Source organism: Nerophis ophidion, linkage group LG14 (assembly GCF_033978795.1).
Source record: "Nerophis ophidion isolate RoL-2023_Sa linkage group LG14, RoL_Noph_v1.0, whole genome shotgun sequence".
NCBI lineage: Eukaryota > Metazoa > Chordata > Actinopteri > Syngnathiformes > Syngnathidae > Nerophis > Nerophis ophidion.
In genome coordinates, this window is record NC_084624.1 from 17,791,117 (window position 1) to 17,810,248 (window position 19,132).

General features: G+C 39.3%; 1 protein-coding gene across 5 annotated transcripts in view; it reads right to left on the reverse strand.

Annotated features, from left to right (window-relative positions):
- LOC133568227 (Fanconi anemia group A protein-like) overlaps window positions 1-19,132 on the reverse strand; it is a 115,465-nt gene that overhangs the window by 7,450 nt on the left and 88,883 nt on the right. For 4 of the 5 annotated variants that reach the window (XM_061920025.1, XM_061920024.1, XM_061920028.1 and 1 more), the window contains 7 exons: window positions 13,518-13,681; window positions 13,338-13,443; window positions 11,172-11,231; window positions 10,969-11,073; window positions 6,607-6,722; window positions 6,376-6,520; window positions 979-1,041 (listed from right to left, as the gene is read on the reverse strand). In XM_061920025.1, the coding sequence (XP_061776009.1) occupies window positions 979-1,041; window positions 6,376-6,520; window positions 6,607-6,722; window positions 10,969-11,073; window positions 11,172-11,231; window positions 13,338-13,443; window positions 13,518-13,681 (759 nt within the window). The remainder of the gene's footprint in view (window positions 1-978; window positions 1,042-6,375; window positions 6,521-6,606; window positions 6,723-10,968; window positions 11,074-11,171; window positions 11,232-13,337; window positions 13,444-13,517; window positions 13,682-19,132) is intronic. The other variant, XM_061920026.1, reaches the window with a different exon arrangement.

A 19,132-nucleotide genomic window follows, 5' to 3' on the forward strand; every position in this document is an offset into this window, starting at 1 on the left:
ACTTTTTAAAGCATTTACGGGCCGAAACTATCGTCAGTCCGATTTTATCGGACATCCGTAGTACTAGTACTACTACTAAGGACTAGTATAAGTAGGATTTAAGTACCATTGTTTTGTTTTGTTTATATGTCCTGTCCAGTCACACAGGCAAAACATATAGTTGATGTAGATGCTCGTATCTGCTGTACAGATTTACTTTACAAAAGAAAAGTGTGGGATACTTCTCTTGTTGCTTTATTTGTATTTGATTTTGGTAAATGGACATATTTAGTGTTTGGTGCAGTGAAACCGGAGCAGGAGGGGATAGAAAGAAAAATAAAAGCTATGTGGTGACAATCAAGTCAGCAGAATAAATGCTTGTGGTTTAGGCACATGGAAGTTTAGAGTTTCAAAAGAGAGGAAAGAAAAGTGGCAAAGGTTTTTGTGAAGTTGCAGTATTAGAAGCTTCAACAGCGCAATTGATCAATCAACTACCAGCAGGTTCCAGTTACTCAGTTAAATTTTTACCATTATTTCAAATGTCAGAAGTAAAAAGTGTACTTTGAGTTGGCAAAACTGCTGACTAAATTCCGAGAATGTCGACTGTGCTTTTCACCAGCACCTCTTTCCATAATTTTTTTCATTCATAATCATTATCATATATATTTTACCACCTGCAATTTGCACTTTGATTGGAATGTCCTTGTTTGTTTTCAATCTTTCTGGGTCTTTAAGTACTAATTGTCACAAGCCTGGAGCGCCCTCTTGTGGAAATAGATGTTTACTCCTTGTTCATGTCAGCCATATGAATGAACATTTGAAAATATGTTCCATTACTGTATAGACATTTTCTTATAAGTCATACCAGATTTGAAGTTTCAGGAAACCCAAATGAAAATTTGGGTTTCACTACACTAAAGTACTGTAGGTATATGTTTAAGTGTACTTAAGTATGGTAGAGCTGCCAACAAATGGTATTTTCAAAGTAGTGTGAATTACTTGAGGATAAAGGAGGGCTGACAGGTAGTTGTTCACACACAAGAAAAGCAGGAAGACGAGAACCTGAAAGAAAAAACAAGCGTTAGGTTCGAATGAAGGACAGTTTGTATAAACCCCGTTTCCATAAGAGATGGGAAATTGTGTTAGATGTAAATATAAACGGAATACAATGATTGGCAAATCCTTTTCAACCCATATTCAGTTGAATGCACTACAAAGACAACATATTTGGTGTTCAAACTCATAAACTTTTTTTTTTTTTTGCAAATAATAAATAATTTAGAATTTCATGGCTGCAACACGTGCCAAAGTAGTTGGGAAAGGGCATGTTCACCACTGTGTTACATCACATTTTCTTTTAACAACACTCAATAAACGTTTGGGAACTGAGGAAACTAATTGTTGAAGCTTTGAAAGTGGAATTATTTACCATTCTTGCTTGATGGGCAGCTTCAGTCATTCAACAGTCTTGTTGTCGTATTTTATGCTTCATAATGTGCCACACATTTTCGATGGGAGACATGTCTGGACTGCAGGCGGGTCAGGAAAGTACCCGCACTCTTTTTTTACGAAGCCACGCTGTTGTAACACGTGGTTTGGCATTGTTTTGCTGAAATAAGCAGGGGGGTCCATGATAACGTTGTTTGGATGACAACATATGTTGCTCCAAAACCTATTCAGCATTAATGGTGCCTTCACAGATGTGTAAGTTACCCATGCTTTGGGCACTAATACACCCCCATACCATCACAGATGCTGGCTTTTGAACTTTGCACCTATAACAATCCGGATGGTTATTTTCCTCTTTGTTCCGGAGGACACCATGTCCACGGTTTCCAAATATAATTTGAAATGTGGACTTGTCAGACCACAGAACACATTTCCACTTTGCATCAGTCCATCTTAGATGAGCTCAGGCCCAGCAAAGCCGGTGGCGTTCCTCGGTGTTCTTGATAAATGGCATTCGCTCTGCATAGTAGTTTTAACTTGCATTTAAAGATGTAGCGACCAACTGTAGTTACTGACAGTGGTTTTATGTAGTGTTCCTGAGCCCATGTGGTGATATCCTTTACACACTGATGTCGGTTTTTGATGCAGTACCGCGTGAGGGGTCAAAGGTCTGTAATATCATCGCTTACATGCAGTGATTTCTCCAGATTCTCTGAAACTTTTGATAATTTTACGGACCGTAGATGGTCAAATCCCTAAATTCCTTGCAATAGCTCGTTGAGAAATGTTGTTCTAAAACTTTTCGACAATTTGCTTACAAATTGGCAATCCTCGCCCCATCCTTGTTTATGAATTACTTAGCATTTCATGGAAGCTGCTTTTATACCCAATCATGGCACCCACCTGTTCCCAATTAGCCTGCACACCTGTGGGATGTTCCAAATAGGTGTTTGATGAGCATTCCTCAACTTTATCAGTATTTATTGCCACCTTTCCCAAATTCTTTGTCACGTGTTGCTAGCATCAAATTTTACAGTTAATGATTATTTGCATACAAAAAAAATGTTTATCAGTTTGAACATCAAATATGTTGTCTTTGTAGCATATTCAACTGAATATGGGTTGAAAAGGATTTGCAAATCATTGTATTCCGTTTATATTTACATCTAACACAATTTCCCAACTCATAGGGAAACGGGGTTTGTAAGTTTAATGTCACCCTGATTATATTTTACAACACCCCCCCCCGCCCGTCGTTTGAGGTGGGCGGGGTTGGGGACGCGGGGGTGTAAAATATAGTCAGGAAGAGTCTAGGATGCAAAGGATTCCGGGTATTTGTTGTGTTGCGTTTATGTTGTGTTACTGTGAGGATGTTCTCCTGAAATGTGTTTGTCATTCTTGTTTGGTGTGAGTTCACAGTGTGGTGCAAATTAGTAAGAGTGTTAAAGTTGTTTATATCACAACCGTCAGTGTAACCTGTATCACCCAGTATGTCTTGCAGTCGTGTACGTGTATCTGCGGAAGCCACATACAACATGTCGCTGGACTGTCAAGCAGTTTGTACATGTTGTAGAAGGCGTCTAAGACAATGGCTTTATAACACGCCCTTATTATTCTTGTCTGGATGACCACCAGCAGATATTCGCGAGAATTGTTGCGGCTCCCATTGTCTTCTTTATTTTGTGAAACGGGTCAAAATGGCTCTTTGAGTGGTAAAGGTTGCCGACCCCTGGGATGGGTGATACAATACGGCCTAAAATCTAAATAATGCAGACTCCTGCGATAACAATATATATGATGAAATTTTATTGGGTATATATAAATGATAAACAAAATTGTTCAAAATGGGATGAAAAAAAAAAGTTTCTAATTACTGCTAACATATGAGGTACCGTATTGCATCATTTGCGGTTGTATTATTTTTTTAAAACTGTATTAATCTCCTTGTTGATTTACTTAATATCTGGTTACTTTCTGTAGTAACATGGTTATATCAACACTTATGCTAAAATATAATAAGCACTTTTTCTTCTCTTCTTCGGATACTGTAAATCAGTCATAAATGGTATCCTTATTGTACAGTCTTTCCAGTGTCCATACTGATACTTCAAATTTCTAAGATCAAATTTTTGCTCACCATTAGAGTCAGACAAAAACACAAGACGGCGGTGTAACGATATCAATTAAATATTCAAATGATTTCCTACTACTGGGTCAGATTTAAATCATTTGGTGTTCGCCCTTAAAGACATCCTGTGTACAAGAACTCATTTTCTGATTTTGTGACCAATAACAAAAACAACAGTAGATTTTTTTTAATCGTTAAAAATATTGATATAATCACTGTAGTATTGAACACATACTGATACTATAACTGGTGTCCTTATTGTCGATATTTGTACTGATCTCCCCACCTCCTATAACATTCAAGAGCTTTAGCGGTTAGCATGGCTTCTTATACTGCCTTGTTTCTCTTGTTATATTCTTATTTTACTGTTATATTTTTATTCTCATTGTTGCTTTTTATTTTTATTCTTATTGTAATAATTTTTTATTTTGTTTCCATTTATACCCCCATTATTTACTTTTTTAAATTGATCTCAACTCTTTAAAACTGCTGTTGGAATTTAAATTTTCCTGAAGGAACTCTCCTGAAGGAATCAATAAAGTACTATCCATCTATCTTTCTATATATCTATCTATCTATCTATATTCTGCCACGGGAGTGTTTCCCAACTTTTTTTAAGTTACGTAACCCCTGTGAACATTTGTTTTAATTCAAGTACCCTCTAATCAGAGCAAAGCATTTTTGGTTGAAAAAAAGAGCTAAAGAAGTAAAATACAGCATTATGTCATCAGTTTCTTATTTATTAAATTGTATAACAGTGCAAAATATTGCTCATTTTTAGTGGTCTTTCTTGAACTATTTGAAAAAAAAAGATAAAAAAATAATTTAAAACTTGTTGAAAAATAAACACGTCATTAGATTATAAATACAGATTTCTACACATAGAAGTAATCATCAACTTTAAGTGCCCTCTTTGGGGATTGTAATAGAGATCCATCTGGATTCATGAACTTAATTCTTAACATTTCTTCACAAAAAAAGAAATCTTTAACATCAATATTTATGGAACATGTCCACAAACAATCTAGCTGTCAACACTGAATATTGCATTGTTGCATTTCTTTTCACAGTTTATGAACTTTCATTCATATTTTTTTTAAGTATTATTGAATAAATATATTTATAAAGGATTTTTGAATTGTTGTTATTTTTAAAATATTAAAAAAAAAATCTCACGTACCCCTTGGCATACCTTCAAGTACCTCCAGGGGTACACGTACCCCCATTTGAGAACCACTGTCCTACAGTGTGTGGTAAAGCACGTTTAGCTATTCCTTATCCTCCAGTGACAACAGTACATTCAAGAAAGTCACTCTATTTAAGTGATGGGGAACTGCACTTTTTTTTTTTTTTTGCCTATCATTCACAAACCCATTCACAAACAAGAAGCCATGTTTATTTTTTAATGCATTCGAATTTGTAATAAACGGCAAGTACAATGTGGAAGAGGCTGCAATATACAGTGGGGCAAAAAAGTATTTAGTCTGCCACCGATTGTGCAAGTTCTCCCACTTAAAATGATGACAGAGGTCTGTAATTTTCATCATAGGTACACTTCAACTGTGAGAGACAGAATGTGAAAAAATGTGTAAATTATGGTGGAAAATAAGTATTTGGTCAATAACAAAAATTCAACTCAATACTTTGTAATATAACCTTTGTTGGCAATAGCAGAGGTCAAACGATTACTATAGGTCTTTACCAAGTTTGCACACACAGTAGCTGGTATTTTGGCCCATTCCTCTATGCAGATCTTCTCGAGAAGAGTGATGTTTTGGGGCTGTCGCTGAGCAACACAGACTTTCAACTCCCTCCACAGATTTTCTATGGGGTTGAGGTCTGGAGACTGGCTAGGCCACTCCAGGACTTTCAACTGCTTCTTACGGAGCCACTCCTTCGTTGCCCGGGCGGTGTGTTTGTGATCATTGTCATGCTGGAAGACCCAGCCACGTTTCATCTTCAAAGCTCTCACTGATGGAAGGAGGTTTTGGCTCAAAATCTCACGATACATGGCCCCATTCATTCTTTCCTTAACACGGATCAGTCGTCATGTCCCCTTAGCAGAAAAACAGCCCCAGAGCTTGATGATTCCACCCCCATGCTTCACAGTAGGTATGGTGTTCTTGGGATGCAACTCAGTATTCTTCTTCCTCCAAACACGACGAGTTGAGTTTATACCAAAAAGTTTTATTTTGGTTTCATCTGACCACATGACATTCTCCCAATCCTCTGCTGTATCATCCATGTACCCAGATCGAGGAAGATTACCAGTGGTCTTGTATGTCTTCCATTTTCTGATAATTGCTCCCACAGTTGATTTTTTCACACCAAGCTGTTTGCCTATTGTAAATTCACTCTTCCCAGTCTGGTGCAGGTCTACAATTCTTTTCCTGGTGTCCTTCGACAGCTCTTTGGTTTTGGCCATAGTGGAGTTGGCTGCGGACAGGTGTCTTTTATACAGATAACGAGTTCAAACAAGTGCAATTAATACAGGTAACGAGTGGAGGACATAAGAGCTTCTTAAAGAAGAAGTTACAGGTCTGTAAGAGCCAGAGATCTTCCTTGTTTGAAGTGACCTAATACTTATTTTACACCACAATTTACAAATAAACTCTTTAAAATTCCTACAATGTGAATTCCTGGATTTTTTTTTACATTCTGTCTCTCACAGTTGAAGTGTACCTATGATGAAAATTACAGACCTCTGTCATCAATTTAAGTGGGAGAACTTGCACAACTTTTTTGCCCCACTGTATATTGCGATATAGTACTGTATTTATTATATGTAACTGTCTATATTGTGACTGAGAAGCTTTTACCTCTCTGTGTTTAAAGTCCTTGTCTGGTTCCAGGAGGCTGAGAGCAGCATGGACATCCTGCCTGCCTTGCAGGGCTTCATAAATGCTGGAGGCCAACAGCAGTGCAGGAGCTGAAGGGACCCGCAGCAACTGGCCCCCCATTAAGCTGAAGACCAGAACAAATCCAAATCCAAAGTGTGTTGAACAATAGAAAAAAGGATTAGGGAGGTTAAACAAATGGACTATTAGCACCTGCAGGCCCAGTGTTGGCTGCTAGCAATGATCTGCAGCTGCGCTGGTGGTGTCTCTCCATCACTCAGACGACACCACAACGATAACATCGCTGCAGACATGCGGTCCCACCAGTACTACAAAGACACACACAAAACTGGATCAATTGATGGTCGTGTTCTTGTCGTGTTTGTTTCCACCCAAGGTCGGGAAAATACATGACGGAAGTCAGGCCGAGAAAGTACAACTTTACAAAGTTGGAAGAAAGAGCTGCGAAGACTGGAAGCCATGACACCGAAGCCCCTATACTTGAAGCATATGATATTAACACATTTTCCTGACTGGGGAACAGAGCCAAACAAAATGAAATGCACATTAATAATAGGATGTAATATTTACATGTTGATCATTTTAAGCATACGCAGCGCATTAATTTACATAAAAGGCATCACAACGTTTGCTTTTTTTCCCCCCAACAACATAACTGATTACTGCACACTGCTGACTCTATGAGAGCCGGCAATCAGTAGGATGCCGAATGATCGAATCTTGGTATAATCCCGTTTAGATGAAGAATGCCTCATAATCCTCGCGAAGAAAGGGAGGTGGAGCCAAGTGTCTTTTTTTGTCGTTCTCACCAATACCGGGTCTAAATTTAATGTCAAAGTGTACCAACTTGTTGGAATTTGTCCCAGCCTTCTTCTATCCCGGGAAGATGCATAATTTATGATCTACAATGAACTTCCAAGGGGCAGTGAAGAGAGAGAGCAGATGACCACTCGATGATGAAACAGGGACACACGGTAGTGGTCACGTCGCCGCTATAAATAGCTTGTCAGCATTAGCACTTATAATTGCAGATCACATCACTGCTATAAGTAATTTGTCTGCATTAGTGCTTATAACTGCTGATCACCTCCCCGCTCTAAGTAATTGGTCTCTGTTAGCGCTTATAATATAATCACTAATACTTGGTTAATATTGAAGTTACAAAATGTAAATGGAGTATTGTTGGCACTTTTTAAATGGTTATTTATTGGGTTTTAAGGGTGAAAAAGAGGACCTCCAAATGCCTAAGCTGCAAGATGACTTTTATTTACATTAATTAACAAGTTAGAATGCATTAAAAAAAATAATCCATCGGTCGTAATGTCTTTCATAATGATTGTGAACGATAGACAAAATTCCAAAAAAAGTGCAGTTCCCCTTTAATGTTTCTTTTGTGAGACAAATTAAAACAGTAATTTACCCTGTGCTGAAAAGTCTCAATTAGAGCATGCATTATGATGTTCATTAATCATTATTATTGTTTCACAGCCTCATATTTAATTTGTTTCCTGTGTTTCTCCCTCATTTTGTACATGGTAAGCATATCAAAGAAATGTAAAAAGTCAGATAGAGGGCATGTTTCTAGCTCGTGTTTTTTTTTTTTAATTAAACAATCAAACTGAGCATTTTTTGACTTGTTTGGTGGAAAGATGTACATGAACTTATATATTTATATAATGTGGCTTTAATGTAGCGAGGTATTTTTGAGGCATAGCTTGTAGTGTAGCCTGCTACAATTCTCTGGGGATAGCTTACCCTGTAGCTTAGCTTAATTTAATCAAGGGTAAAGTGTTAGTGAGCTTACTACATTTTCCAAGTAGCTTGCCCATCACTGGTGGGTGCATATATTTAACCAAACTAAAAGTGAGTTTGCTGTAGCCCAAAAACCAACATGCCTACTGCTGCTAGCTGCTATAGCAGTGTTACAGGCAATGATGTGAGCGTTTTGAAGCTCCCGTGTTTTTATACTGAAGGTGTCTCCTGTCCACCAAGTCAAGTCACCTCGCCAACTTTGTTACCGAATCACTGAGGCAACCACATACAGTGGGGCAAAAAAGTATTTAGTCCGCCACCGATTGTGCAAGTTCTCCCACTTAAAATGATGACAGAAGTCTGTAGGTACACTTCAACTGTGAGAAACAGAATGTGAAAAAAAATATCCAGGAATTCACATTGTAGGAATTTTACAGAATTTATTTGTAAATTATGGTGGAAAATAAGTATTTGGTCAACCATTCAAAGCACTCACTAATAGAAGGAGGTTTTGGCTCAAAATCTCACCATACATGGCCCCATTCATTCTTTCCTTAACACGGATCAATCGCCCTGTCCCCTTAGCAGAAAAACAGCCCCAAAGAATGATGTTTCCACCCCCATGCTTCACAGTAGGTTTGGTGTTCTTGGGATGCAACTCAGTATTCTTCTTCATCCACACAAGACGAGTTGAGTTTATACCAAAATGGATACATGGATGATACAGCAGAGGATTGGGAGAATGTCATGTGGTCAGATGAAACCAAAAATGGAACTTTTTGGTATAAACTCAACTCGTCGTGTTTGGAGGAAGAAGAATACCGAGTTGCATCCCAAGAACACCAAACCTACTGTGAAGCATGGGGCTGGAAACATCATGCTTTGGGGCTGTTTTTCTGCTAAGGGGACAGGACGATTGAGCCGTGTTAAGGAAAGAATGAATGGGGCCATGTATCGTGAGATTTTGAGCCAAAACCTACTTTCATCAGTGAGAGCTTTGAATGGTTGACCAAATACTTATTTTCCACCATAATTTACAAATAAATTATTTAAAATTTCTACAATGTGAATTTCTCTTTTTTTCCCACATTCTGTCTCTCACAGTTGAAGTGTACCTATGATGAAAGTTACAGACCTCTGTCATCATTTTAAGTGTGAGAACTTGCACAATCAGTGGCTGACTAAATACTTTTTTGCCCCACTGTAGGTCAGTTCGACCATCTATCGAAACTGTCTCGTATTTCTATCGAGGAAAAGTTATAAAGTATAACAGAATCAGATTTATTGGCCAAGTACTGTATGTTTACCCACAAAGAATTTGACTTGGTAGACTGCCCTGTCTTTGTTCAATGCAAGAAATAAAAAACACGCAACAACTCATTATTGTTTTATCGCCCAACCTTAACTCTGATACATTCTGCACATCCATCCATCCATTTTCTACCGCTTGTCCTTTACGGGGTCGCGGGAGGTGTGGGAGACTATCCCAGCTGCACATACATGAAAAAAAATTCAACCATAACCACTAAGGGGTGTGTGGGGAGGGGGATCACCCACATCTGCGGTCCTTTCCAAGGTTTCTCATAGTCATTCACATTGACGTCCCACTGGGTTGTGAGTTTTTCCTTGCCCTTTTGTGGGTTCTGAACCGAGGATGTCGTTGTGGCTTGTGCAGCCCTTTGAGACACTTGTGATTTAGGGCTATATAAATAAACTTTGATTGATTGACTATGCTAAGCTAACTGAACAAATTAACCACATACTGAACAAATATTTCTTCAGGCACAGAACATTAAAAAACATACGAGTACAAAAATGAATGTGCGTATTGTTATTTGTTGTGGTAGAATCCAGGTTAATATGGCCATGCTTTTATTTTGTAGGTCACTTTGCAGTTTGCACTGAACAAAAAGTGTGCATGTTTTAATGTTATGTAATTAGAAAATAGTTATGTTGCTGCTTCGCGCCCACATTTTTTCGTGATAGTAAGAACACGGTGATCAGCAGGTCCACATAGACTTTAACAGATTGCACATGAAATGCCCCGAACAGCACTTTGAGTGTTAAGAATGGGTTGTTTTTAAGAAGAGTACTTTATGGCAGTGGTTCTCAACCTTTTTCAGTGATGTACCCCTTGTGAACATTTTTTTTAATTCAAGTACCCTTAATCAAAGCAAAGCATTTTTGGTTGAAAAAAAGAGATAAAGAAGTAAAATACATCACTATGTCATCAGTTTCTGATTTATTAAATTGTATAACAGTGCAAAGTATTGCTCATTTGTAGTGGTCTTTGTTGAACTATTTGGAAAAAAAGATATAAAAATAACTAAAAACTTGTTAAAATAAACAAGTGATTCAATTATAAATAAAGATTTCTACACATAGAAGTAATCATCAACTTAAAGTGCCCTCTTTGGGGATTGTAATAGAGATCCATTTGGATTCATGAACCTAATTCTAAACATTTCTTCACAAAAAAATAAATCTTTAACATCAATATTTATGGAACATGTCCACAAAAAATCTAGCTGTCAATACTGAATAATTTGTTGCATTTCTTTTCACAGTTTATGAACTTACATTCATATGTTGTTGAAGTATTATTCAATAAATATATTTATAAAGGATTTTTGAATTGTTGCTATTTTGAGAATATTTTTTAAAAATCTCACGTACCCCTTGGCATACCGTCAAATAGCCCCTGGGGTACGTGTACCCCCATTTGAGAACCACTGCTTTATGGGACGTGAAGACAACAAAAAGCAATGCGAGAAAACAATATGATGTAAGCACGATACCAACCACTGTGGAGACCAGCAGCAGAGGACAACGCTGGCTGATCAGAGACCAGGTCTTGCAGAATTCTTCCCCAACATGACTGCAGCGTGCACTGGCATACAAAATACCCTGAAGTGGAAAAAACGTTTGTTCAAGAGCTCGTACTAATGCTGGGAGGCGATGTTTAATATTTATTTATTCATCTGATAGTATTTAGTATTTCTTACTTTCAAGAAGTGTGACGTCAGATGAAAGGACAACAATCCGCCTGGTAAACACACACTCCTCTGATGCATAATGAAAGAAGATGGCAGTCTATTACCAACTATAAATCCTTAAAGCTTAACTTAACAGTGAGGTCAGTGCTACTAGCCTATTAGGTCGACTCATTTTTGGTTTTATACATATTTAGACATGAGAACATTTGTCCTAATACAACTTTTTCACTTACGATACGATAATTACCATGAATTGATTTACGTGGACCCCGACCTAAACAAGTTGAAAAAATTATTCGGGTGTTACCATTTAGTGGTCAATTGTAAGGAATATGTACTGAACTGTGCAATCTACTAATAAAAGTTTCAATCAATCAATCAAAACAGATAATGGATCCTTGCGTACTGGCCGAGACTGACATTGATTGATACGATATATCAGCAGGAATCATACATACTTGTATTATTTTGTAGTGTGGAATGTTAGAAAAGCTTTGATCACGTGAAATTAGTCAAATAGAGAACAATGGTAGGCATGAAAAACATTTATTTTTACCTGTCTGGAATTGATTTATGTTTTCTTTAAGTTTAAGTGGAGTGGTTATTGTTTTTTGGCGACACTCAGTGGCAGCAAATTCATGAAGTTTAGCTCTGGACACAATAAGTTGAAAAATGCGGACATGTTTGTTACTTTTGATTGGAGACTTTGTAAGTATAAGTATGATGCAACAAACAATATTTGACACTTGTTTTTATTGACAAATGTGCTGTTTTACACTGCACTATAATTCAATGATGGACACTTATTACATGTCTAGCTTGTGTGGTACTGTGTGCTTAGCTGTTGCATAGCTGTTAGCTCCTAGTAGCTTTTAGCCTGCTATGTTTACCTTTAGTACATGACTTCACTAAAATACAAGAAAACACCAATCTTGTGTGTTTATTGGACGACAGTTAACTGGCTGTCCAGCTTTGCACAAGTTCACAGGCTGCAGGACTTTTTATTTCAAAATGTGCAGTACAGGTCAAAGGTTTGGACACACCTGCTCATTTAATGCGTTTTCTTTATTTTCAATACTATTTACAATGTAGATTGTCCCTGAAGGCATCAAAACTATGAATGAACACATGTGGAGTTATGTACTTAACAAACAGGGTGAAATAACTGAAAACATGTTTTATAATGGGGGCGGGGTTGGTGGGGGGCAGGGGAGTATATTGTATATATATATACACAATAGGGGTCGGGGTGTATATTGTAGCCCGGAAGAGTTAGGGCTGGATGGGATTCTGGGTATTTGTTCTGTTGTGTTTATGTTGTGTTACGGTGCGGATGTTCTCCCAAAATGTGTTTGACAATCTTGTTTGGTGTGGGTTCACAGTGTGGCACATATTTGTAACAGTGTTAAAGTTGTTTATACGGCCACCCTCAGTGTGACCTATGACTATGTCTTGCAGTCACTTACTGTGTTTTCAGAGGTCAACTACAACATGCGGCTGGGCCCGCACTCTTTGAACAGGTTGTGGAGGACGTTAAAGGCAGTGCCTCCACGGTGCCCTCTTAAAATTGTTCTTTGTGTTAAGTTTGGGTGAATGATCATCCCTGGAGGGGCACTGAAAACTGGTAGTCGCCCGGAAAAATCGAAGGTATTCAAGTATGACGTTGTAAAGCGCCATTCATATCAAACTCGCGGGCTGTACCAACATTAAATTTTCTTATTAAGCTGCCGGCCGCAAAATAACGTCTCATGGTCCGCCCGATTGTAGCTGAGATAGGCGCCAGCGCCCCCCGCAACCCCAAAAAAGGGAATAAGCGGTAGAAAATGGATGGATGGATGGATTGGCTTGGGGCCACATGTTTGAGACCCCTGATGTAAATAAATAGTCATGAAAATTAAGAAAACGCATTGAAATGAGAAGGTGTGTCTAAACTTTTGGCCTGTACTGTATATCACAAAGTTTACTTGCAAGCCGATATAACCCCATACTTATTGTTTTGCTGATATCGGGCTGATATCTGATCAATATCAGATTGGGAGACCACAAGATTTTTACAAGTAATTAAATATTTTCCAGTGATGAAAAGATGATTGTGAAAATTTCTTAAAAAGTACCCAAATATCTTATAGAGTGTTTTTTTCACAGTGCGTCATCAGATGTTAAAGAGATGCACACCTGATGTTGGTTGATATGTTGGATCAGTTTGTCACAGTCCAGATGCCTCCTACCTTCTTCAGCCTTCACCTTAATAAAACTCACTGATGGGAGAGCCAGCAGTACTCTGGCATACACACACACACAAACACATTAAGCTTCTGAAGTGACTCACGGGAGGGTTGGTTCATTTGTGCATACCTGTTCCATGTGTTTAGTGTGTGTTCACAGCTGAGTTGTGCTGAAGCTTCAGTCAGTGAGCCGGAAAACCTCTCAGACGCCAACTCAAACAGGAAGTCACATACATCAGAGCTGCCTGGGTGACTAACAGCAGGGGTGGTCAGATCCATCTCATACACCACTTCCTGCATTTGTGCATACATACACACATCAGAACACACACCGTACAGTGGAAAACGTTTATGTGTACACCACTTTATACTGGTTGACTTACTGAGACATAAGTGGTAGATGACATTACCCAATACTATTCATAACTTACACATTTACTTCTGACTTTGTTCAGAGGCATTAAGAGAATGACTGATAGTAATAGATGGTTGTTTGTTGACATGCTTTTACTGCCTTTGTGCAATTATTTTTTAACATCCTTGGATTTTTCACATATTTTAAACTCCTATCTTACTGAACAGCTGTGATAATTTACTTGTATGTTTTGACTACAATGACATTTACTGTAGGCCAGGATTAGAGGTTTGAGGAGTACTGTGTGTGGGTGTGTCTTTTGGTTTCAGGACTTGTAGGTCACAATTAGTCATACACATACAAACCACAGTGAGGATAGAGGATATGTTTAGAGTGCCATACTATTTGTTGACCGCTTTAATTTGCTATTATAGTTCATCTTATTACTTCTTTTTGTTATAGTATTCATATTTCTTGCCATCATGTTGTGTATACATATTCAATCCACATCAAATTCCCTCAAGAGTCAAAAGTGTGCCATTCAAGAAACAAAGACCCAGTCTTATCCCTCCAGCACCCTATAAAGTTTAAGGAGGTCACAACAAAATGTGAACAAATATTTATCAAAGGAAATATTACACGTCCGGGATTTCAACTCCCAACCTACCGATCTCAGGGCGGTCACTCTAACCACTTAGGTGGTTTTCATTCACAATTGAAGTTAAAAAGTGGCTTTGGAGCAATCAAAGCTGCTAACACGGTCACTAAGGTGGGCACTATGTTTGACAGATCAACTTAATGTTTATTATATTCATCCATGACAGCATTTTTGTTGTAAATTGTGAGATGTGTCTGTTAAAATCATGGTTGTTTTTACAAACGATGACAGATGTGAACAAGAGCATGTATTGTCTCTGTGGGATGATGTAAATGAGGTATGGTTGTATTGTATATTGTGGAGAGACTGAGCCGACGAGCCGACAGCAGGCTCGGACAAACGATGGTTCGGCTCAAGATGGCGGCGAGAAGGCGGAGCACGCAGCGAAGCAGAGAGGCGGGGCGCACTCGGAGCGACGCTGCAGTCAGCCGAGTCAGGTGCGTAAACTACACACCTGTTCTCAATCCCATCATCTTCTGCTGCAGCATAAAAGGGGCGAAGGAGGAACACTCGGGGCAGAAGTAGGAGAACCAGGAAAAAGACCTAGAGAGCTACAACGACCAAGAGCGAGCCGAAGACAACAGCGAGGACACAGCCGATCAAAAAGTGAGAGAGGAGCGAGCAGGAAGGAGCGGAGCAGCTGAAAAGCGATCCGACGAAAAGACAAGCTGTTATTGAAAAATAAAGCCAGTCAAACCTGCTCAGCGATATCATTCCTCGATGATCCATGCAACCCACAAGAAGCCGTTCACATATATTAAGTATGTCCATGAAAGGGCATTTTATGACTTTTCTTAATTTGACTACATGCTATGGTATGATAGTATTGTCATAATTTCATTGTATGATTTGTGTATCCCTTTAATTTAGGTAGCCAGGGACTGCAGATGGAAATATATAATCTGGTACAGAACATATCTGTCTTTGATCTCAATGTTTCAGTGCATTGTCCCTTTAAATAAAGACTAAACAAAAACTTTGGAAGCTTTGCCACAGGATTACAAGCGATAAAAAGCACATGCCCTTGTAGTCAAGGAGGACACACACTAATGCAGAGAAACCTCCACTGTTTAAAGTGTTCATAACAAGGGACCCAAGCACACCTGTGGCGTGTAGTACTGCATAACCTTCCTCTTTGTAAGACCCATGTCACGGGACTTCAAACATGACATGACACCATGGCTGGTTCCGAGACAGGATCGCTTGCTTTGCTTTTAATTTACAAGAAGTGGGTCTTGCGTTTTTGAAGCAGCAATTTTTTCTGCACTAAATTTTTCAGCACTTGATTTTGTGTTGGCCCTGCGATGAGGTGGCGACTTGTCCAGGGTGTACCCCGCCTTCCGCCTGATTGTAGCTTTGATAGGCGCCAGCGCCCCCCGCGACCCCGAAAGGGAATAAGCGGTAGAAAATGGATGGATGGATTAATTTTTTTACACAATTGTTTCAACATTACATTTTCAAAGAGACGCATTTTGCTCACAATTTTTTTAATGTAGTTGTCAGCATAGTGGACGACTTTCATTACATATTCAGTTCATGCACAAGTTTACATTGGCATTTTGGACACTCTTCTATCAATCTAAATTACCGTATTTCCTTGAATTGCCGCCGGGGCGCTAATTAATTTCAGACCTCTTCTCACTCCTGCGTTTAACAAAGGCATGCGGTAAAAGTAAGCATGCGCTAATTATTTTAAAACCTCTTCTCACTCCGGCACTTACCAAAGGTATGCAGTAAAAATTTGAGTGTGATGTAAGCTTGGACCTTAAATCCTACTAAATAGCTCTTAATCTTCTTCCCTTTATGTGATTTCAGATTACCAGTATTGAAACCAGCCTCCTCCATTTTGAAAATGATGACAGGGGAAGTGTCACTCGTGACGTCACGAGTTTGACCAGGCGGTAATACCAAGCATGCGCTAATTATTTTGGAAAACGAGTTTGACCCGGCAATAATTCAAGGCAGGCGCATACTATATGCCCTGCGGCAATTCCAGGAAATACGGTATGTTTGAGATGATTAAATCACTTTTCATCATGATAATGCATCTTGCCATAGAGCAAAAATTGGAAAATCTTTCCTTGCAGAAAGATGTATAAGTCAATGTCATGGCCTGCAATTTGTCTGAATCTTAATCCAACTGAAAATCTGTGGAGGAAATTGAAGAAAATGGTACACGACAAGACTCCACCTGCAAAGCTTATCTGACAACAGCAATCAGAGAAAGTTGGAGTAGGATTGATGAAGAGTAGTGGTTGTCACTCGTTAACTTCATGCTTAAGAGACTGCAACTGGTTGTAAAAGCATGAGATGGTGCAAAAAAGCACTAATGGTGGGTTGGGTTGCACTTTATTTTTCATAATTTGTTTCCCTCAGGATTGTTCTAAAAATGTAACTTAATGACAAGCACAATTTATTTTCTTGATTTATTTTAGTGTTTCTAAAAGCTAAAAGTTGCCATTTGGAACGATTATGATTTTGTGTCATGTTTTTTATCTTATTCTTTTTTATACCAAAATTAAACAACTGAATGAACATCTTGCAAGACTGGCGGTTTCATATTTTTTTGGTCTGGAGTTGTATAATTGTTTGATACTTGTTTAAATTGACAAATGTGCTGTTTTGGACTGTAATATTGTTCAATGAAGGATACTTATTACATACAGTATATCTAGCTTGTTTGCTATATTGTGTGTTGAGAAGCTTCTAGCTTTTAGTAGCCTATAGCTTTCCATGCTCACCTATTGTAAATGCCTTGACTGGAAAATACCTACCTTGTGTGCTTATTGGAGGACGTTTAGATGTTCACTGGCTGTCCAGCTTTGCACAAGTTGCTTGTTTTTTTTGAGGGGGAAATACACTTCACCCACCTTGTTCCCACTGCTGCTCACAATGGTGTATGAATATGAATTAATGTTACGTGGTGGTCGGAGAGGCTGTAGGCGCAAATTAACAGCCACATTTCCATCGGTCTACCCGAGGGCAGCTGTGACTACAAACATAGGTTGTGAATGTGGAGTGAATAAATGATGGCTTCTCATTATCACTTTAAAGCGCTTTGAGTGTCTACAAAAGCGCTGTATATGTATGCTGTGAAGAGACGAAGCCGACGGGCCGACAACGGGCGGAAAGCAGCAGCGCGGGCCCACCTGGAGGCCAGGAGGCGGGGCATGCGGTGGCGAGGAGAGGCGTGACACACGTGGAGCGACACTGGAGCGGCAATCTGAGCCAGGTGCGTATATTACACACCTGCTCAAAATCTGTCTATCTGCTGCTAGAGTACAAAAAGGGCGAGGGAGGAACGAGCGAGAGAGCAGCACGGAGGAGGAAACAACGGCCAGCAGACGAAGAGCGCCACAAGCCACACCGAGAGAGCGATGACGCCGCCCCGCAGCGGACGCAAGCCCCGGACGCCGAAAGGCGTGCAGCGGCAGCAGACAGGCCGGAAGAGTGCACTGAAAAGTGACGCGACCAAAGGGCCAACTGACAACAGATTTATTGAAATAATTAAATCAAGGTCAAAACTGCTATGATGCGTCATGTGTCAGGTGTCCCCGCAACCCACACCAGGACGGCAGGAAGTCCGTCACAGTGGCGCCCAACAAAAAGACACCAGTGGAAGCGGAGGACGACGATGTCATCTGGGCTCTTGTGGCAGGTTACACCAGGCTGCTTGAGAAAAAACGTCAGGAAACCCAGATGATGCTAGCGTTGCTGGAGACGACGAAAGAAGAAGCCAAGAAAGCCGGTGTCGATGCCATCTACCTGGGAGGCGGGACTGGAGAGGTGACAGTAGCGGTGACCGACCACCAGGACGAACTGGCGGCCAACACAGAAGAAGTTTACGTTGACGAAGACATTATTGTTGATGACGGTAAAGAAGAAGATGAAGTTTATAAAGAAGAAATTTTCGTTGAAAATGAAATTTACTTTAATGGTGAAGTCTACGTAAATGAAAAAAATTTATGTTAATGATGAAGATTACGACGACGATGAAAATGACGTTCATGATAAAATTTATGTTAAAGAAGAAGTTAAAGAAGAAGTTGATGATGATGAAAAAGAAGTTAAAGAAGGTGAAGTCCAAGAAAATGATGAAGAAAAAGAAATTCTGGAAGATAAAGAAGATGAAGATGATGAAAATGAAGTAGAACTCAAAGATGAGGACGAAGTCGAAAAACCTCAAGAAATTGAGAGAAAAGAAGAAGTTAAAGAAGAAGAAGTTGATGATGATGGAAAAAAGGTTAAAGAAGTTGAAGTCCAAGGGAATAATGAACAAAAAGAAATAATTGAAGAAATTCTGGTAGATAAAGAAGATGAAGACGGAGAAGGCTAAGAGGACAAGGAAAAACTGACCAAGGACAAGGAGACAGACATTCTTGGAGAAATGCAAGAAAAGAAAGAAGGGGACAAGGAAAACTCACAGAGGACAAGGAGACAGACATTCTTGGAGAAATGCAAGAAAAGAAAGAAGAGGACGAAGAGGACAAGGAAAAACTCACCGAGGATAAGGAGACAGACATTCTTGGAGAAATGCAAGAAAAGAAAGAAGAGGACAAAGAGGACAAGGAAAGACTCACAAAAGACAAGAAAAGAAAGACAAAGACAAAGGCTAAGAAGTCAGAGGGCCGCAGCAATTTTTTTCCCCGCTCGGGAAGGAAACGAGCGGGGGGAGCATGCTCGGCCGGACCGGAGTCCGGCCTAGAACTGGCGGGGGAGGTATGTGGAGAGA